General features: G+C 32.1%; 1 protein-coding gene across 2 annotated transcripts in view; it reads left to right on the forward strand.

The window, feature by feature from the left end:
- The window catches only part of LOC127712988 (uncharacterized), a 32,663-nt gene that overhangs the window by 5,374 nt on the left and 3,783 nt on the right, over nt 1-23,506 (forward strand). For both annotated transcript variants that reach the window (XM_052219570.1, XM_052219569.1), the window contains exons 3-8: nt 7,337-7,396; nt 11,663-11,778; nt 13,894-14,052; nt 14,752-14,859; nt 15,810-15,899; nt 20,102-20,213. In XM_052219570.1, coding sequence (XP_052075530.1) covers nt 7,337-7,396; nt 11,663-11,778; nt 13,894-14,052; nt 14,752-14,859; nt 15,810-15,899; nt 20,102-20,213 — 645 coding nt within the window. The remainder of the gene's footprint in view (nt 1-7,336; nt 7,397-11,662; nt 11,779-13,893; nt 14,053-14,751; nt 14,860-15,809; nt 15,900-20,101; nt 20,214-23,506) is intronic.

Consider the following 23,506-nt stretch of genomic DNA (forward strand, 5'->3'; position numbering starts at 1 on the left):
TCACATAAAGGATCCTTACCACTCAGTCGGGGGTCTCGTGGTAGCATGCTTGCCTTGTGTACGGGAAGTCGTGTGTCGATCCCGACCGGGTCATCCAATGACTAAAATTGCTATCGCTATTATTGTATTTGCTGCATAGAGCAGATAAGTATAACTTGGCTTTCACATTGTTGCGTAAACCCTTTCTTGAAGATGACTTTCTATATAGTCAAAGTTCACGCGTGCATTGTTCTTGTAACGCAGACGATTTTATTCTTCCTCTCTCTACCTCTTAGTATATGTCTAATGTTATTCATCTGGTCGATATTACACGGGGAACCAGCCTATCACATGTACATTGTAATAATTGTATCTATCACAAGTCAGGCACCTCTTCAGTGATGTTCTTAATTTAAGCTTTATGTTAGTTCCATGAAAGAATTTTCATGTTGAAAAGTCATATGGTTTGTCTGTGTCTGAAGTTATTCACAATTTAGCAGAACTTGGGCGAATTATAATAATAATTCGCTTGACATGCACTACAAAAGTCTAAAAGTCTGAAAAGACCAGTTTTTGTTATAATTTGCATGAACTTTTACTCGACATTCTCCAAAAGTATGACTTGTGTCTTTATTTTTCTTGACAAATTCTCATTTATATTAAAGAGGTAGGGCCATTTTCCCTTGAGTTTTTTTTTCATTTGATTAGCTAGGTAAATCATGTTTTTAAATAGCCCGATAGATACTAATTATAGTATATGAAAACACGTCACATCATCTATTTTCATACTTTGAACAGGTAGTCCTACAATAATCAAGGCCAAGACTATTGATTTTTTTTTGTTTATCTAAACCAATATTGATTTTGTTTGTAAATGCCCCTGAGGAGCAATAAAATATGAATTATCAACTAATAGATATTCAAAATTAGTTTTGTATTAAAAAACGTGGTGCTTCAGTTAGCGTGTTAATGTTGGTAGGTGATTTGTAGCGTACAGTCACGTATTTCACAGCTTTGTTTAACTTAAAACTAACAAAATATTAAACAAGAATGTGTCCATAGTACACGGATGCCCCACTATGTTCAGTGAACTATGAAATTGGGATAAAAACTGTAATTTAGCATTAAAATGAGAAAGATCATATCATAGGGATCATGTGTACTAAGTTTCAAGTTGGTTGGACTTCCACTTCATCAAAAACTAACTTGACCAAAAACTTTAACCTCAAATGGGACAGACGGACGAACGAAGGGACGGACGGATGAACGAACGAACAGACGCACAGACCGAAAAACTGAATTCCCCTAAGTGGCGCCTAAAAAAGGGGGTTAAATATAAATACAAGAAACATTTAATAATCTAATTATCTGATATAAATCAGCTAATCTAATTCAAGATCGGTCTCTGTTTTAATGCCAAGAAGCCAAAAAATATCGGACGCATTTAACTGGGATGTTGTTTTCCTCATTCTGGATGTATCTATATCTATACACTGTTCCAGCTTTTAAGGTTTACCGTCTATATAAACCGGACAACAGCTTACTCCAGTTGGTACTAGAACGGCTTGCGTAACAAACACATGTAATCTGGTCTTTTCTGCATGTCATTGTACCAAATGGATCGACTCTATGTTGTGATACAGATTCAACACTTTCTTGATGTTTTACCTACAGTCACGATTAATTGGTAGTGTAATTGATTTTTTCTGTGGTGTTGTTTCATTTTCTGATGACTTAGGTTCCGGTGTAGGGACGGTGGTACAATGTAACAATGCCAGTACTAGTATCTACACAGTTGGTGGGTTGGCAATAAAATTACTGTCTGCATTTGTTACATTTCATACCATTTTCTAAAACGTTCTTGTTCAAGATTTAGAAAAAATATTTTTGTTGTTTTGAAATTTTTCTGCTATGGCCTTTTTTCGTTATGTGTATAACACACACAACATTTGGGCTTCATTGCTATATAATCAATTCTCGTGTTATTGGTTATGTACAAGCACCTCCTTCAGTGTGACTCTTTGAATAAACAAACATCCGAAAAAATGTGATAGAAACATAACATTTTAATATTTCAACATAAAAAACGAGAAAAATTCGCGGTACGTCTAAACACCGCTCAGGACCTCCTGAGTGCACTCAGGACATACAAAGTGCACTCAGGACATGAAATAGTTGTTTTAGTGAGTAGTGAAGGTATGCATTCGATAGATAATTTAATTCTCCATCTGATAATTTTTTTTTTGATAAAATCAATTTAATATTTAAGAAGTTATTGAAGTTTTCATTGGCACGCGCCGATTTTATGAAATATGTCAGGCATGCCCGATGATTATATTGAATATCAATTATCATGTTGATTAGGTCGTTTGATCTTTAATAATTAGGAGTGATTAGTAATGGTACTAACCTCATACAAGTAAGCTTGGCAAACAAACAAAACCAAGATGTCTTTTGAAAAATAAAGAACAATGAAGATATATTGTTTTAGAAAAAAATGTTAAATAAACTTTTCGTACTGTTTGTAATAATTGAAGCCATTTGAGAAATGTGAGAAATCTACATATAGTTGGGAAATTTTAATTCAATTCATTTCATTTGAAAACGTTCAAAAATATAGATATAAATTATTGCAAAATGTGGCGATTATTTCATGTAGTAAGATTTGGTTTTACATTGAGCTCGTTCTTGTCCAGTATTAAGATTCCTTGAGCAGTTTTAATGTAAAAGTAAATGCTGAAGAATGATTTGTTGTAAAACAGTGAAAAGAAAATGTCTAAATTTTATTTCTGAGTAATACGAATGTTTAACAAATCAGCATTTAGTAAGATTTTATTTCTCATTTAAATCGTTCTTGTCCATGCAGTAATACAAGCCTAGAACGAATTTCAATGTGTAAATAAATTCTGAAAAAAATGAATTTGTCTCCGTTTTCTGAAAATTATCATATTTGGGTATTATTTCTAAACATTTTGTAAGTAAGATTGTAGTATGATTCTAAACTAAATTAAAAAAAATGATTTTTTTTATTGTAAAACAAATGAAAGATATTTAATTTTGTTTCTCAGTTCTTCCCATGTTTATTTTTGTCAGTTTACTGTCCTAAATAAGTGCTATCGTATATTGAACTCTCGCCATTTATCATATTTTGGTATTTTACTTTTAAAAAAAATATGAACATTTCGGTCCGTACAGAAAACATGATGTATCATTTCAATGTTGGTTTTCGAAAACAAAAGAACAGCGAGAAAGACTATTTCGGAGACTGTTGATTGACACGAAATCCGTCCAAACCACGACTAAGTCTTCGTGCACATATTTTGAAGTGCCAAAACCCCAGAAACTTGCTCGTTAGCAAAACCAAAGAAAAAGACCAAGGGCAGCATGTACGCAGCCAAGATATTAGACTTACCAAATCATATCAATAAATTCATCTAAATATTTTCATTGTAAATATTGTACATAATTGTCTTCTCTATGCCTATGTATATGGTTTATTGAGAATAAAGATATACAAATTCAATAAAATTTGATATTCAGTAAACATTGTTTTTGTTTATTAAGTTGATTTGGAGAGAGAGTAGTTGTGTAATCAGTGACACGTGCCCTCATTATTTTATAAGAATTGACATATCTATCTAAGTTCGATTTCAAATTCTACCAAACTTTAACTCTTAAATAATAAGTAGCATGTAACGAATATATACAGCCATCCTGTGTGCAAATACGATGCCTATAAAGGGTCCTGAGTGCACTTTGTATGTCCTGAGTGCACTCAGGAGGTCCTGAGCAGTGTTTAGACGTACCCAAAAATTAGCGTGAGATTTGAACCCCATCTTTAAAACAATCCATTATTTACAGTTTTAAGCGCTATCGATGGAGCCACGGTGACTCTTGAAAACAAAGTCGATATTAAGCATCTATATAGGTAAAATTTAGTGATGTTCCACTTTTTATTAAAAAAGTTGATTTTTAGGTATAAAGGACACAATAAACCAATTTCATTTTTGAGGGGAAAAGTTGTATAAATTACAACAACAACAAAAAACATAACTTTTTTTGGAGGTTAAATTAACTATTTTCCAGACATAACATAATACATAAAAATCGCGTTATTGACCAAAAAATATTTTTATTTCATGTTTTTATCGTAGATTTTATTCTTTTAGCACTTTTTGAAATTGGCCCTTCTGTGAAAAAAATTAAGGGGAAATTGGCCCTACCTGTTTGTATGAAATTTACTCGACATATTCTCGACATTCTGAATATGGTCCTAAAATTTCTTGACAAATTCTTGACATTTGAATACTGTCTTGAAATTTCTCGACATATTCTCGACATTCTTATTTTTTCTCAGTATGGCTTGACATATTCTGAACATTTTGAATGGTGTCTTAAATTTACTTGACAGTTCTGAGTTTTACAAATCATGACCAATATTCATGATATAACTTTAATCTTTATTTTTTTATATATGATATACTGTTGTTTCAAGTTACACTTCTTTACAACAAAAATAAAAGTTGGGCATGTAAAATAATTGAAAAATTTGGGTATATAAATATTTTTACAAATGCAAATATGGCTATGAAATCTAAAGTATAAAATAATTCAAATGTGGGTGTGTTGATATAAAAACAATTTCAATGTGGGTTTTTGAATAATTGCAAATTTTGATTCCTAAATCTTATAAATTAAATGATTCAAACCAATCATACTGTAAACATATTTCATTCTACATTCATAATATTATATGTTGATATGGTAAATAATTATTATACCAAAATGTGGTTTATATAAATAGCAAATTATGATGATATACAAATCATTCATTAAACAGAAGAAAAATTTGTGTAATGTCATCTGTTGGAATATATTAAGTATTACACATGGACAGGATGTTCCCCATAAAATTAAGGTATTCCACACCCCAGAGTACACGCAACTGTCAAATAGAAGTTATTGCTTTACCTGTAATCAGCCATACAACTTATCAGTTGACCGACCATGCCACTACAATTTAAAAAGTTTGTTGATAGATGAAAATGAAAATCATCATTTTGATGAAAAAAAAAATGAATAATTCCCAAAGATTAAAAGAAAATTATTATCTACTCCAGGAATAATAAAAAATATGTATTTATAATGGGTCCCATCAATGATTTCTATAGAAATCATCGGTCTTATGAAATGGTTCTCAAACAGACATGCATAATATAGATCTAAACATTTTTTTCTTTTCAGGAGGAGTTATCACAAATATTTATTTTTGATAAAAAATTATAAAATTCAACACTCAATTTGAATAAAAAATGTTTTTGTGTTGTTCTAAAAAATGAATAAGGTTTTTGAATCAAGATGGGAACAAATTCTTTGACCTAAACGAAAGCCCCCCCCCTCTTTTTTTAAGCCACACAAACCCAAAAGATGAATTGTGGGGTCCAAAAGAGATACAAGACACTTATTTTAGTAAAGCAAATTTGACTGGCAGTTTAGCGAACGGCAAAAATCTAAATGCTGTTTGTCAATACCTTCGACTTATATTCCAAGTGAAAACAATTACTTAAATGTTTAATAAAAATAAATCAAAATTAAACTACATGGGGGATTATTCAGGGTATTCCAACTTAGTTGCACCAAAAGTGTATCTTACTATACCAAATTAATCCTTGATTCTTCAAAGTTTAGTTTAGCCATAATAAAAAGGAGTATATAACAGCAATAGAATGTCATAAACAGTGCAGAATAAGTCTGTTCACATTTCAGGCGAAATTTATACTGTTGAGATAGTGTCAAGACATATTTAAGACTGTCAAGAATGTGTCGAGACATATTCAGACATTATTTAGAATGTCAAGAATATGTCGAGACATATTCAGACATTATTAAGAATGTCAAGAATATGTCAAGACAGATCGAGACAAATTTAAGACAGTCAAGAATTGGTCGAGACTAATCCATACTCTTATCAGATGATACAGGAAGTGTCGAGAAATTTTAAGACAATGTTCATACTGTCAAGACACTAGTCAAGAAAAATCAAGAACCTTATTAGACAAATTCATACTATGTCAAGAATTTTTAAAAATTATTCAGACAAATTAAGAATGTCGAGTAAAAATTCATGCAAATTCAGACAAAAACTGGTCTTTTCAGACTTTTTGACTTTTGTAGTGATGTGATGTAGACACTTGTCTTTTTAATGAAGAACATATATTATCCTCTATGTTTTTTCTAATTAAATTTATTCTAAAATAAGACAAGGAATGTATTTAAAAGGAATTCATTAGAAACATATATTGTCACATAAGTAACCGTATTAAGGTAGATGGGGTGTCTAAATTATAATCCATAGAATTTTTTAATAATTTGCCAAAATGTAGTTTATATCATGTTTTTTAAAAAAAAATAATAAAAAGAATGGGTCACGGGGCTTATTTTCACGCTACAGGTTGTGCAAAATTGACAGATTTTGTATAGATTATGCATGGAAAACCCAATTTTCTGCCATAAAACGAAAACTACACCATAGAATTTTGAGATAAAATATGAGAAGATAGCTCTGATATTATGCTTTCAGATAAGAAAAAGAAAAAATGGGGTCACGGGACCCGTTTTCTTGCTACATAATAAAATAGGTAAATTACTAACACATTCTATAGTAAAAGTAACTTTATCTGAATTATCTGCCCTTACATTTGAGTTGCCTCCCCTTATGTGGCAAAGTTGGAAAAAATTGAATCAAACAAAAAGTATTCTGTTTTTTGTAAAATATAACCACAAATATGATAAAACATGTCATTTCCTATATTGAAATGAAAATTCTTACACATGAACTACCTACTACTCTCAAAATTTGCACATTTTCTTAAAGATCTAGACCGATTGTTTTCTGGTATTTCAAAATCCAAGATGGAGGAAGACACCCTATCTACCTTAAGTTGATATTGAGATGTTTGTTTTTTTGGTTTCCCTGAGCAGCTTTTTCTAAATTTATGATTTACAAAATGTACTTAAACTTAGGTTTAATAGTTTTGTTTTAATTTGACTATTGCATAGAGCAGATAAGTATAAATTGGCTTTCACATTGATGCGTAAATTTCTCTTTCTTAAAGACCACTTTCTATATAGTGAAAAATCACGCGTGCATTGTTCCTGTAACGCAGACAATGTTTTCTTTCTCTCTCTACCTCTTAGTATTTGTGCATTTTTTTCCATGTCAATCTAACATCCACCATTTGTGTTGATAATAGTAACTACATACAAACCATCAAGGTTAGAAGGGTCCATTATGTCATTTATTCGAATATAGATGTAAGATTAACTAATGCCTACCTATTATTTACTTGTTTGTTAGGAAACTGGTGAATCATTCTGTTTATGTTAACGTGTCAGGAGTCCTGAAAACAGGAGATGGGTAAGTGCAATTATACAATTATTGAGTTGTACAACTGAGTTTTAATAAATGTGAAATAAAAAAATTTGCTACATGCATTACGAGATATTTTTCTACTGTGACAGCACTTATTATTAATAACATGTTTGTCGTATCCTATTTTCAAAGGACATGGAGGATTTTCATTTTTGTTGAGCCTGCGACTTCTGTCGCAGAAAGCTCGACATAGGAATAGTGATCCGGCGGCGGCGGCGGCGGCGGCGGCGGCGTTAACTAACTTCTTGAAAGCTTAATATTTCAGAAGGTAGAATGACCTGGACGATTCATACTTTGTATATAGATGTCTCATGATATTACGTTTCCGTCTGTCATATGTCCATTGTCCTTGACATCATTTTCATGGTTTCAGTGACTACTTGAAAAAAATTAAGATTTTTTGTAATGTTAATTTCTCTCTTATTATGAGTAATAGGACAACTATATTTGGTATGTGCGTACCTTGCAAGGTCCTCATGCCTGTCAGACAGTTTCACTTGACCTCGACCTCATTGAACAAGTTGAAGTTTTCGTGGTCAAGTCCATATCTCAGATACTAAAAGCAATAGGTCTACTATATTTGGTGAATGTTATGATTGTAAGGTGTCATATGACCTTGACCTCATTTCCATGGTCCATTGCTGTATGTTAAGTTTTTGTGTTTTGGTCTGTTTTTCTAATACTATTAGCAATAGATCAACTATATTTGATGAATGGAATGATTTTAAGATGTACATGTCTGTCTGGCAGGGTTCATCTAACCTTGATCTCATTTTCATGGTTCATTGGTCAATATAAAATTTTCATTTTTTGGTCTGTTTCTTTTATACTATAAGCAAAAGGTCATCTATATTCGGTGTATGGAATGATTGTATTAAAGGTGTACATGTATTTTCGGCTTGGTTTATTTGACCTTGACCTCATTTTCTTGGATCATAAATGTTAATATAATACATGTAGTTACACTTTATATTTAGGACTATCAACATAAACTCAATGGTCAGTATAGTAGTCGAGACATTTCAGCGTGTGCACTCTTGTTTAATGCAATTATATGATTTGAAATAAAAAGTTATTCTCTAAGTTTTATCACAATTTTAACACCGTCTTTCAAATCGCAAGGTTATTGATGGGTGGAAAATACCTGTACAAAAGAGGTTAGCCAGTTACACGTGAGATGTTTATTCTGGGTGTTAATTATCAACTTCCTATTTTTTTCACTTAAAACTTCGTGATGAATTTGAAATTTTGTATTAGGTAATACTACTTTTCTGATCGTAAACATTGAACAAGAAGTGATTGTTCAGAGATAGATACATTGCGTATGCGTACATTTGTTCGACTACTTGGACTATCCTTATAGATGTTGATACAAAAAGCAGCAATATAAACAAAATGGTTATGCTTGTAAGCTGAGCCACTGCCCTACCTTAAATTTAATGCTGGAAACGTAGTCACCAGAGGCGGATTAAGAGGGATGTCCGGGCCTCCCTTATGGAGCTACATTTATAGTTAATCCAGACTTTCGCATTCCAAACTTTGTATAGTTTGGGGGTCCACGGGCCACCCTTTTTAAAAATCCTGGATCAGCATCTGATCACAATGCAGTAATTACATCGTTTAGGATATGGAAAATGGGACTTACAGTCGAAAATTTGAAGCTCATACCCAACTATATCAGTCCTATTCAGGACCGATAACTCTGTCGATAAATATTGTCGGGTATACAGTGTTGTTGAAATCAGAGCAATTGTATTATATGTCTCTGTTGAAATGTATACAATAATAATTTTTTTTACACAAGTTTAACTTTATATCGATTTATTGAATGCCTGGATTTTGCTTAAAATATTGAATTAAAAAAATAAATAATAAAATCATATTCAATGAAATCTCGTTTAATTTTTTACGAAATAATACAAAATCCATTTAAATTAAAATTTGAATCAAAATATTTTTTTTAAATAATTATAGAAACATAAATATTAGTTTGATTATCTTTTAAAGCAAAAAATTTTTTTTTAAAGATTTTTTTTTATAATATTCATATTTTCTTTAAGTTTATTATGATACATACTTCTTTTGGTTTGACACGGGGAAGAGAAGATATTTATTTGTACAGTTATGAAAACTTTTGTATATCACAAAATTTAAACTCTGGTAATACATGTATACACAGGATGTTTAATGTCACCTGGTTGCTTTTGGTTTGCACGTCTACCTGACAATATATTGTTATGTAACATTACATCCAAAGTCAGAGTTCACCTGTTCGTCAAGTGATGGGATTTTGAAGGTATGGAATATTTATCTATAATAATTGTTGGGATTTTTTTCTCTCTTGGGACGTAAATATTTTTTTGTTCTAAAAGGAATGTATAAATATATTTCTAAAGAAAGATAAATTATACAGAAAACAGGAAAAAAACCTTTTAAAAAAAGAAGAGAAAAAATTTTATTATAAATTTTATTGTTAACTATTTTCTGGTAACAGTATATCCTGGATATCTGTCAAAATAAAAGTTTCCCGTGTCACACTTAAAATAATATTTTTTTATTTAAATCAATAACTTTTGAAATCAATCATATCGAAATATCACCAAAGAAAATAACAGAAACATCAGAGATTCTACATGAAAATTAAATTAAATCAAGGAAAGTCTTACTATACAAATCCTCGATTTGATGCAACATTTCCATATACATCATCCGCCATTTTGAAAAATCCCGAAATATTCACTTTTTTAAATCGATTTTTGACCGAAATTGCCCAGAAATTAAACTGTTTTGAATAGTATTTTTCGCCAGATATATGTTTGAATATACTTAATCGAGTTGCAAAGTTTTATTTTTATTAACGGAATTTCTTTATTTGTTATACAAGTAGACATGGGTATCGGTAATTTAGCATTGAGTCAACGGAGAAATAACGAGAAAAAGTACATGTTTTTACGATTCTCCAGTGACAGAATTTAATCAAAAATTAAACTGTTAGGACCAACATTGTTTGATAGAAATATGTTTGAATATCAAGGAATGATTTGCAAAAGTTAGAAAACGGGTCAGGTTCATGAGAAAACTCAACTTTATTGAAGCACCTATGCATTTTATATGGGGCAATATAACACAAAATGGCGGCTAGTATACGTCACAAAAGTCACGTGATGTCTGACTTAGTTGGATATGTTTTAGTACCTGAAATCCGTTTCTTTTGAACAAATTGGCCATGCACGGTCTATTGACTTTGAATGTTTTGCATAATTTACCTGTTAAAGTTTGTGATTAGATCTTGTTTAGATGAACAACTAAATGTCAAGTCAGTGATATTTGGTACGCAGTTGTAATAGCATTTGCACGTCTCATTTCCATGGAGATTATATGTACGCGCCACGTCATCATGGTTCATTGACTTTAAAACGTTTACATAGTTTGTGTTTAGGTTCGTTTAAAAGAAACCACTGCTGATAGGTCAATGCATGGTATTTGCATGGTTTGCAGTTTTATAAACATTTGCATTTCTAATTTCCATGGAGGTTATTTGGCCCTGCAACTCCTGTTATGGTTCATTGACTTTGAATGTTTTGCATCATAGTTAACGATTAAATATTTCCATTTAGATTTAGTATTTGCATTACACTATCAAAATTACAAAAAGGCGAGTCAACAGTTTATTACATATTATAATCCGAACTAGCTCTAAATACGTCTTTTTGTTTTGGATTGATTGATTTTTGTTTCCTTAACATCCAGGAGTCAACTGTTCCTGTACATTCAGGACAATAACAAATTAACAATAATCCAATGGTAAGGTTCTGCAAGCAGGATCGACCTGGCCCACTAATCGACCGCTCCGAGAGTTTGTGTAATGATTATTTTTACGTACGGCATTCACCCTGTACTCTAGGCATTGGATTTTATATCCCCATTCCGTCTGGACGTGGTAGCGTATTTATAAATGTGAACAGTCAAATGCACGCCCATTAGGATTTGTCTTACTGTCGGACATAACTTTAGATTACCATATTTCTTGACCAATGTCAGTCCTTGAAGATTTTTTTCTGTTCGATCGATCCAGGAACAATATTGCATTTGGTAGAGAAGTCAAATGATTTAATAATCCTGTATTGATAGAGAGACGTTAATGTTCCTTGTCTTTATTTAAACAAGTCTGCTATTTATGTTTATAAGAATCTTAGATTATTTAAATTATTGAATTGCCATCACACGCTTATGTTATGTGTTTTTTTTTAGTAAGGAGAGAAATGCACATGGTAACGTGCCTACATCTGGATTAGTTAATATTACTACATCAAAGACGGAGATTTGCTGTCCAGGCTTCTATAAAAAACACAGAAAGGGGTGTAAAAGTAAGCTTTTCAATTTACTCAACTAGGAAAAGTATTACTGCAAACGAAAACGTACAACTTCAGATTCCTATTATGTATACGAGACAAAAGTCATACATACTTTCCCTTGAATATTTTATATAACTCAATAAATTAAAAAAATTTTTTTTTAAGTCATTTCTATCCACAAGGAAGGGCCAATTTCCTGGGTTGGAAATTTGTTTCACCAAAATGATTAATTTGTATCTGAAAGATTTTATTTACTTTTACCTCTTTACTTTACATTACTTTTGGTTTTTGATAAGACTGTCGTTGTTAATTGTTTAGGAGAATACACCCGAAGTTCGTCCGAATCCTTGAAAACTGCAGTTATGAGCTATATCGTTAATGGTTATTTAAATTCGAAAATTATATATGTTGTTATAAATTCTTTAAATACCCATATAGAGCTATGATACTGTCGATTTTGGTAAATTTGTCGAGTTTTTTTCTCGGAATTAAAATTAAATTCAGGGGAATTTGCCCTATCTCTTTTCAGCAATAATCTTGAGTATATATTTTAGTTTCTAATGATTACTCTCAGTTACATACTCTTTCTAATATTCTAGATTTCATGATTAAGTAGAACATTTACTTAAAAAAAGCAGATAAGCTTATAATATCAAGACATACAAATAATTAAGTTGACTTTGTGTTTAAGTCAGATTCAGCAAGATGGTGAATTAGTATAATTACAAGAATTAACAAATATGTCCCACTTCACATTGTGCAATCTATGAAACGTTCTTTTGTGTATCTGCTGTAGTATTGTGAACTTTTTTAGCAAACGTCTTCTGTAAATTTACTTTCATAATGTAAGAGTCCTATATTAAGTGATGGTTTTGTTTTATGAGGACATGGTTCTGATAGGAAACACTATACAATACCGTATTCAAGATAGAGGATGCCGTTTACATAGTGTGATTTAGTACAGAATGTATTCTTAAATAAACCGTTTTCCGTTATGTATGATATATCATTTGTTTTGTTTGCCTTTTAGGGAAGAACAATGGATTTACATAACTTTACTTGTATGAAGGATAAATAAAAGTTAAATGCTTGAGGAGGTTAATAATGAAAGTTGCTTTCATCGTAGTCTTTTAATAGTAAACATATGCTACAATGATACAAATCATATACACTGTCGTTGTACAAGTAATTATGAAATGAAGTAAAATTCACTTGAATAAGTAGATATGATGAAACGAAAAACATTTTCTAAGTTATGATGCTTTGTTCTTTATCATCGAGTTTCATGAAACAGTTTATTTTCTCAAATAGGATTATTATTTGCCCCTACACCGATTTAAAATCATACTTATACCAACCTTCGTCAATTTCGCCTTATATATTATCGGCAGTTGGGAGGTTGATCTCTAATAAATCAAGATATTATCCTAATCTCAATTTTCTGTAAGAAAAGAAGGATCTTATGTACGATTAACATAGTGTAGAAATAAAGATAACTTTTAAGTATAAGGCAATTACATCTAGTTAGCGTTTCCTTTATTCCTGTTTTGTTTTGTTTGTTTTATTTTCCTTTTTTGGTTTTTTTTTCGAAAACCAAAGTAAAAAGAGGGAAACTGAAAATAACCAAAAATGATAAGCAAACAGGAGATCTACAAATGAGTTACCATTCAGCATTGGCGAACTAATCTATCGACTCCTTTGGAGATATTGTCCTTGAATATTTTTACCCATTTATGTTTTCTTCTTCTTCGGAAACTATAGTGAATGGAGAGAAACTGATAAAAAGGAAAACAATAAGCAAAATAAGTTTTATAAATGAGTTTTCAAAATCACCAGTCTTACATTTGTGTTATACATTTTGTCATGCAAGGACCTTTTATAGCTTACTATATGGTATGGGATTTGAAGACAGTCAGTGATCTATAGTTGTTTTCATCCTTGTCGTTTGGTTACTGGTAGATAGTTGTGTCATAGGAATCATACCACATCTCCTTATATTTCATATTCGTGGAACTCATTCAAGACAGAGATAAGATATTATACATTTGTATTATACGCAGACGATTCAGTTTATAAAGAGTGTTTTATGACGACTCTGTTAAAATCTTTACAAACATATACTTATAGGATGTCGCAACAATACATATGGTCTAGATTGTCAGAATAAATGTAATTGCACAGACGTCCAAAAGTGTGACCGCAGAACTGGAGAATGCAAGGAATGCAAAAGGAAGTGTGAAGATGATGACGGAGGAGATGATGATAAGTCCACAGTATCAACCCACGGTAGCGATCTTTTTCATTAAGTTTTCACTGACTCAATGTTTACATATTTTTATTATGATATTTCCTTATATTGAGTGTTCTGTTTTTTCCTATCTTGTTTATATTATATTTTTAAACTTTATTTAGCAGAATGACTATAACACCCAATGTTATTGCATCACGTAAACAATTGTCAAAATGAAACTTAGAAAAGTATGCAGCAGATTTATAAACATATTGAAGAAGTTTAACTGATAATTTATTAATCAATATTTCATTCTTTTGAAAATACACGTATTACAATTTTCAAAGAGGTGTAGTGAAACCTATAGTTAGTCATCATTTCATTTTCATTAGTTGATGTTGTACTTATTAAGGATGTACCTAGGTGAGGGTTTGGATTTTTTGTCAGATGTTCTGACTCCTTTTTTTTTCCTACGATACAGGTGTTTGCCCCATAACACCCATTTTTCTTTTCATATAAGACTTCAATAGCTCATAAAAGGTCATTAGCCAAAATTTAAGCAGATTCTAGATTTCTTTTCCTTCGATTGAGACCCAAATATTATCAAAGCAAATATAATTTAAAAGTCCGCGTCAGCCTTTTCCCGCCATTTAAAAAAGATTAAATATTTCGAAAAGGATTTTTTTAATTGCACCTAAGTACATCCTTAACACCCAAATATGTATAAATATATTAAAATAAAATTACCTCTGCAGACTATAGTACAACACGTGCACAAAGACCACAGTCAACAGGGAAAAGTTCTGCACCTTCAACAGTTATAGGTGTGACTCCAACTGGAGCTGACAATGGAATTCAATACAGTACGTAATTAAACAGTTTTGTCTCAACAGGAGAGAGGAAAACTGACTCTATCTTAACTAAAATTATGAATAAACAAGATATGTTCAGTATAAAACAAATGCATGTTTCAAACGATTTTTGCAGTTGCTAGGAAAATATGAATATTCAGTTCTTACTTCGGCATAAGGTATGAAAGGACTGGACAACTGGGACCTGAGTCCTAATGTGTTCTCAACACATGTATAAAATCCATACCATGTTACATAGGAATTGAACCAACCTGGACACCAAGGATTATTTTACACACCACTTTTTATTTTTATGCACCACCTAGGGGCATTATGTTTTTCGGTCTGTGTGTCCGTCCGTCCGTCCGTCCGTTCGTCCGTCTGTCCCACTACAGGTTAAAGTTTTTGGTCAAGGTAGTTTTTGATGAAGTTGAAGTCCAATCAACTTGAAACTTAGTACACATGTTCCCTATGATATGATCTTTCTAATTTTAATGCCAAATTAGAGTTTTGACTCCAATTTCACGGTCCACTGAACATAGAAAATGATAGGGCGAGTGGGGCATCCGTGTTCTATAGCACATTCTTGTTATTTTATATTTGTGTTTCCAATAACAAAAAAATAGTAGGCCATTGATACCAATGGGAAGTTTATGCCTGTAAAATATCAAACAGTTTACCAAACAATGGAACTAAACTGAATACATGTATGTAGATCACTTTACATCACCTATAATTGTCCATGTCCAAATTTGTATCTTGATCAGATTTACATCACTATTGTCCACTTTAAACATTTGATAAGAAGGTTTGTATTTTGATAATGTAACCAGTTATTCGAAAGTACAATAATTATTCATTGTATAAAATGGTAAGATTTCTTAAGATTGTTTTATGAATGTGTGACTGTTAGATAGCAAAAATTGGATTTTAAGTCTTTCCGTTTTTTTTATTTAATTCAGATATAACTACAGTCCATCCTTGTGACATATGTGAACAGTTTGGAAACTGTTCGAATGAACCCGGCTGCGCTTTAGTACCAGCAGGACATGGTACGTAAACTATTAATACAAAAATAGAAATAAGCGGTCCGATTGCCAATGAGATTCGTCTGAGGCCTTCGGAAGAGGACGTATACATCTTTAGGTCACCAAACGGTCTGCAATAATGAACAAACCATTAGCCAATGACAGCTTCTGAAGTACAGGGTCCTGACTTTGGTAAGGCACACACATACAGTGGCGGGGTTTAACATATTTGGGAACGTTCACCCCTCCCTAAACATGAAACAGTATTGTAAGAACACAACATAACACACTGTTAAAATAAGTTGAGAGAGTCATGTATCAAATTGAATTTACGAAGGTACTTTGCAGATTACCAATCAGTATCTCATAAAATCTATAAGTTATACAGTCTAATAACATTCCCAATTAAAAAGTATATTTGAGTAAAATGACGAAATAATTTGGTAAATAGAATGACGATATCATAGAGAGAATTACATTTTTTTAGAAATACTATTTTCGAGATCTGATCTTAGGGGAAGGGAAACTTTATTTAAATTTTTGAAACTCCGAGAATTCTGATAGTCATATGAAGTTGTCTCATTGGAAATCATACTGTTTATGGTGTAAACATTAATTTAAATACAAATACACACGTGCACTCGTCTAAATACGATTTTTCTAGGTCGTTTTGATTTCATGTTATTGATATATGATTTAAATATATGATAAGCAAGTCTCAAAGGGTACTAAATCCCCAAAACAAAGTAAGATCATAAACAAATATTAAATATTTCGGATAACTAATATCCTTCATCAGTAAGATGTCAAATGATTCTTATCTTGACATGTGGTAGTCAAACTGAAATAATGATCTTGATCGTTATACAAATTATCACGTATCAATACGCTGTTTAATTTTTTAAATATTGATGTTTGGGAGGAGGTATAAATTCCTTAAAACTGTGGGAGTCCTGTACTGAAGCCTAAGTTACAGGAAACAAGTGATAGTAGGGACTCATGTTTTTTCATTAATGCCCTCTGGGGTAACTGTCCTTAACTTTCTTATCCAAAAACTTTCCCGAGCAAGTCTGTCGACCCTTGAACAACCCTCGTTGTGGTCTATGATAGTGATGATAAGGTTTTTGAGATCAGATTGGGCTTCCCCAGGTGGTCTCAAATGACTACTTACGGGGAGGTCGTTCATGCGTATTTTGAAATGCTGTTCTGTCTCGCCAACATACTGCATGCCACATCGACACTGAAGAAGGTATACAACAATCTGGGTATTGCAAGTTACATTGCAATATATAGTGTTTACGGACCCAGTGAAGTGGCAAGTAAATGTTTGAGTATTCAGTATTTGTTGGCAAGTTAGACATCGTCTGTTACCGCACGACTTGCACCGATATATATATGTATAATCGTTTTTATATAATACTCTTTGCGAAAATGATTTTGTGTGGGAAGATTAGTCAACGTAGGAGTTTTTCACACTGACTGCCTTGTTTCACTTTTAAATGTTGTCATTCTTTTCTGAACCTTGCTGCTTGACGTTGTAATCTGTTGCTGCATTTTCTACTATTGAACGCACTAGTAAAGAATGCGGGACAACTCGGCCCGGAGACAAGTCGGACCGAGTCCAATCGGACCGACTAATAAGACAACTCGGACCGTCTATGAAGACAATTTGGACCGTCAATAAGTCAACCACGACCGTCCATAATGACAATTCAGACAACGTATTAAAAGGAGGATTTGAACTATATAAATGATTATAAATTATTAAATGTTATATTTTACATGACAATATCATTTCGGCATGCTGCTGAAGTTGTAAAACATGATAAAAATACTGTATAATGTGAATACAAATTTCTACATGTCTTTTTCAATTTATTAATTTAATTTGCAAAACAAGATAAAAAAAAATTGGTTAAATGTGAATACAAATTTTTACTTGTGTTTATCAATTTATTATAAAACTTAACTGAGGCAAAACAAAGTCTAGGTTGAATTTGTTTTATTTATTTTTTGAATTCTTTATTAATTATTTTAACGTCAACTGGGACCCTAAATAATGCCAACTATAACGAAGTATAAGTATTTATCTTATGTGAATGACATACTTGTTTTGATTTATTGTACCTCTTAGGTTTTACTTAGTGCTTAAATTATCTGTTTTTATGTAAATAATGCACTTGCTAATTGATAAAATAAAGATATGTATGTATATATTATAGTTATAGTCTTTTGGAAATTGGAGTATGCTTGGACTAATTCTACAATACTTGAGGATATATTAAACAAAACAAAACAAAAAAAAGAGAATCTACCAAAACATTACAAACATTATTTACTAACACAGCTTTCAAACAACAGAAATAAAAAAAATCTAGAGAACATCACTCAATTGTATTTTTAGATGTCTAGACGGCCTTCTTAGACGGTCCGAATTGTCTTTTTCGTTATTTATATACTCAAAATCGGCATCAAAACTTTATTAGAAACTTCCCATCAGACACAGTCTTTTCATTAAATCATTTATTTCGTCAAAACTCTAATTTTATACTTAGTCTGGGTTGTCATTATAGACGGTCCGAGTTGTCTTCATAAACGGTCCGAGTTGTCTTTTTTGTAGACGGTCCGAGTTGTCTCCTGGCCGACTTGTCTCGCACCCCTGGTAAAATGCAAGCAGTTTTCTTACACTCCAGTGGGCAGCACCTTATGCTCCTTCCTAGAAAACCTTGAGTTTGCCTTTTTTGCAACATTTGTTATGTGTGTGGTTCACTTCAGATCTTCTGTTATTTGAACTCTTAGTCATGGGTTGTTTTGGACTTGTTGGATGATTTGAGTGTATAAAATATCTGGCTATTGTTTTTAATGCGTAAGATGTAACATTGTTTTGCATTCTTCTAGGTTCGCTAGATCTTAATGCAATAGTTTGTGGTCTTTTTCTGTTTTGATGGTCTAAACAGTAAACCGTCATCAGCGAACAGTCATACTTAAGATATTACAGTGTCCCGGAGGTCATTTATTTGACATAAGAATAACGGACAATATACAGTTCCATTAAGGATTGCTATGTCAGTTTGAAGGCTGGCGTCGAATGTGTTCATGAAGTCATGTCGGGTGACTAGCAATTGTGTTTCGCACGAATAGCCAGATCTGAATCCATGAATGAGCTATGCTAATACTCTATGCATTTTAAGATGTTTTGAGATGTGCTTGCACATTACATGTTCTAGTAGTGTGCAAGGTACCAATGTCAATGAGACTGGTCTGTAACTGTCGGCAGCGCGTTCTCTCACTTCTTGAATACACACGAAATGAGTCTTCAGTCTTCAGATAATATTCTAGCGTATATTGATGTTTGGAAGATAGCAGTTAGGCCTGGTGATATTTCTGTTGCACATTCTTTCAGAGTTTTGTTTGGTATACCCTCTGGTCCAGATGCTTTAGATGGATTTACATCTTTAAGTTGTTTTCACAACCTTTTGATGGTATTTGTTGTTGAAGTATAGATTCGTTTATGTATTTCGTTGTTTTGGGTTTTGATGTTAAAAGGTCAATTGTGAATACTTATCTAAATTGTTGGATTAATATTTCCGTATTCTATTTGTTGTCAACTGATCAATTTCCCTTTGGTTATTAATGGTTTTTAAAGGTGATGAATCGATGTTATCAGCTTTTCTGGATTTGGTGTACTTCCAAAATAGCTTAGTGTTGTTTGATTCAAGGCCTTTGATGATGGTATCATTGATGTACGAGTATTCTACTTTTCTGACTTACCTTTTTACTTCTTTTTGGAATTGTTTATAGTTTGTTCCTTTTTTAGTTCGCTTAACTTGTTGGTGTAGCCTTTATTTATTATTTTTGTGGCTTATCCAGGTTAGGTTATTCTTGGAGCGGATTTCTTTATATGGTATATTTTTGCCCATACTTTGTAAATCTTCTCTCTTGAAGGTGTCGCTCATGTCTTGTACATTTATATATGTTTTCTACATCTGTCTTATTTTTGTTGATGTTGCTTCGTAGCTAATTATGCTAATGTCCCTTTCAGACATCAATAATTTTGTCAAACTTTCGCATAATACATGTGTAATATTAATTGCATGCTAAACGCTTGATTCTACGGAACCCTTTACGATTAAAAAAAATGCATTGTATACATATGAAAGAATAAATGCTTACTATGTTTAAAATAACCTGTTTTGAAACTAATTCAAGTGTGTTATTCTTTTCAGGAAGTAAGGTTAAAGAAGGCTTAGGAAAGGGTCATACAATATTAATTGCCGTTGTTCTGTCTTTAGCCATACTTACAATTCTATTAATTACCTGTATTGTCTTAAGAGAAAGGTGAGTAAATATTTTCGGATAACTATAGTAATAGATTTAAATACACACATACATACATTATATGAAACAATAATTACTACTACAGATTAAAAGAATTCAAAACAATTAGTATATCCTAATGTAACAAATAATATTTTGTCATATTTAAGTTGTCTGAAAAAGTGTAAATTTATTCTATCCATTCTTTTCATTTCGGCAGACCGAGTTCAGATTTGTTTGTTTGAAGTCAAATCTGTTGATATTCGTTTAATAAAGAAGCTATATGTCATATCATGCTTATAGACTGAACATTTTGTACCTAGGTCAAAGCAGAAGATAAAGAGTTTCGTCAATGATAAAAGAGAGGCGAAAGATACCAGAGGGACATTCATACTCATAAATTGAAAATAAACTGAAAACGCCATGTTAAAAAAGAAAAAGAAAAACAATAGTTCACAAAACATAACATTGAAAACTAAAGACTAAGCAACGGGAACCCAACCAAAAACTGGGGATGATCATAGGTGCTCCGGAAGGGTAAGCAGATCCTGCTCCACATGTGGCACTCGTCGTGTTGCTCATGTTAGTACAAACCCTGTAATAAGTCCAATGCGGTAGGTCACATTCGTGAAAAGGGGAACGAGATTGTAGTTACGGCATAAGGAACATATCCGCTATCATCTGAGAAACGGATATTCCATAACGTCAACCAACTCGTGATGGTGTCCTTAAAATTTACGAGGGGATGATTTCAATTTCACCATTTGGAACACTTGGTTTAATAGCTTCCTTGTGAGCAGCAACCCTACTGTGAGCAGTATTGTAAACATACATTACCAACCTTAAGTTGCAAGTCCCTGAGTAAAAGTCTACCATAGACAGATTTTTCAGTTTCATTTAGAATTTATTTGTTTTCGACTTTCTAGGGTACACAATGTTATTATATACTAATGTATTTGCCTTCACTGATTTGAATGATGTTTCTCTTTTGGTCGTTTTGTGGTTTTTATACGACCGCAAAAAAATTTTGTGGTCGTATATTGGTATGACGTTGGCGTCGTCGTCGTCGTCGTCGTCGTCCGGCGTCGTCGTCGTCGTCGTCGTCGTCCGGCGTCGTCGTCGTCGTCGTCGTCCGGCGTCGTCGTCCGAATACACATTGGTTTTCGCACTCTAACTTTAGTTTAAGTGAATGGATCTTTTTGAAATTTGACCATAAGGTTAAATACCACAAAAGGAAGGTTGGGATTGATTTTGGGGGTTATGGTACCAACAGTTAAGGAATTAGGGGCCAAAAAGGGGCCAAAAATAAGCATTTTCTAGTTTCCAGACAATAACTGTGCAACGGTGTATGGATCTCTCTGAAATTATACTACAAGTTTCCATACCACAAAGGGATGGTAAGGATTTGCATTGGGGGGTTATGGCTCAAACCGTTTAGGAATTAGGGGCAAAAAAGGGGGAAAAACAATGTTGTCCTGGTTAATGGACAAATACTTTAGTACAAAACATAATTTAAAGCAGTGTAAGGGAGATAAATCAAATACATCATTGAAATTATCTCCCTTACACTGCTTTTAAATTATGTATAAAGTAATGGTTAATGAACAATAAAGATAATTTAAAACAGTGTAAGGGAGGTAATCCAAATACAACGTTTTAGTTACTTCCCTTACACTGCTTTTAAATTATGTTTAAAGAAATGCATTTTTATAAAGGAAGACCAGTAAAAATATCTGCAAATGTTGCATCTTTTTTTTTTACAAAAAAATCCATATGAAAGATTTGACACTATATTTTTAATTCTATTATAAAATAGATTAAGTTAGCACTATGGTAAATTTAAATGGGTAATTATGGTTGCCAACTCCATTGGAAATTTGAATTGAGATTATGACTATATCTTGAGGGAAAGAATTTTTTGGGGGAAAAAAGGTGGGGGGGGGGGGGGGGGGATAAAAAGAAATTGTGGGGGGTCAATTTTTTCTCATTTCAGATTTCAGAAATTAAAAAGAATTATTCTTCAAATATTTTTTTTTTTCAAATTTCAAATATTGAAAAATTTCAAGAAGTAATCTTTAATTGCACAGTATGGCGCATTAGATTTGTAAAATCTTTGATCACATTTATTTATTTGTTATGCCGAATCTAACAGTGTATTTAGATTTTTAATTTTGGGTCCAGTTTTCAAATTGGTCTACATTAAGGTCCAAAGGGTCCAAAATTAAACTTTGTTTGATTTTAGCAAAAATTGAATATATGAGGTTCTTTGATATGCTGAATCTAAACATGTATTTAGATTTTTGATTTTTGGCCCAGTTTTCAAGTTGGTCCAAATTGGGGTCCAAAATTAAACTTTGTTTGATTTCAACAAAAATTGAATATATGGGGTTCTTTGATATGCTGAATCTAACCATGTATTTAGATTTTTTATTTGTGGACCCCGTTATCAAATTGGTTCATATTGATGTCAAAAGGGTCCAAAATTAAACTTTGTTTGATTTCATCTAAAATTGAATTATTGGGGTTCTTTGATATTCCAAATCTAACCGTGTATTTAGATTTTTAATTTTGGGTCCTGTTTTTTAATTTGGTCTACATTAAGGTCCAAAGGGTCCAAAATTAAGCTTAGTTTGATTTTAACAAAAATTGAATTCTTGGGGTTCTTTGATATGCCGAATCTAAACATGTGTTTAGATTTTTGATTATGGGCCCAGTTTTCAAGTTGGTCCAAGATAGGGTCCAGTATTTAAACTTTGTTTGATTTCAACAAAAATTGAATATATGGGGTTCTTTGATATGCTGAATCTAAACATGTATTTAGATTTTTGATTATGGGCCCAGTTTTCAAGTTGGTCCAAATTGGGGTCCAAAATTAAACTTTGTTTGATTTCCACAAAAATTGAATATATTAGGTTCTTTGATATGCTGAATCTAACCATGTATTTAGATTTTTTTATTTGTGGGCCCCCCTATCAAATTGGTTCATATTGAGGTCAAAAGGGTCCAAAATTAAACTTTGTTTGATTTCATCAAAAATTGAATTATTGGGGTTCTTTGATATTCCAAATCTAACCGTGTATTTAGATTTTTAATTTTAGGTCCCGTTTTTTAAATTGGTCTACATTAAGGTCCAAAGGGTCCAAAATTAAACTTAGTTTGATTTTAGCAAAAATTGAATTCTTGGGGTTCTTTGATATGCTGAATCTAAACATGTGTTTAGATTTTTGATTATGGGCCCAGTTTTCAAGTTTGTCCAAGTTGGGGTCCAAAATTAAACTTTTTTTGATTTCAACAAAAATTGAATATATGGGGTT

This window comes from Mytilus californianus, unplaced genomic scaffold (assembly GCF_021869535.1).
Source record: "Mytilus californianus isolate M0D057914Y unplaced genomic scaffold, xbMytCali1.0.p SCAF_8, whole genome shotgun sequence".
In the NCBI taxonomy this organism is placed as follows: domain Eukaryota; kingdom Metazoa; phylum Mollusca; class Bivalvia; order Mytilida; family Mytilidae; genus Mytilus; species Mytilus californianus.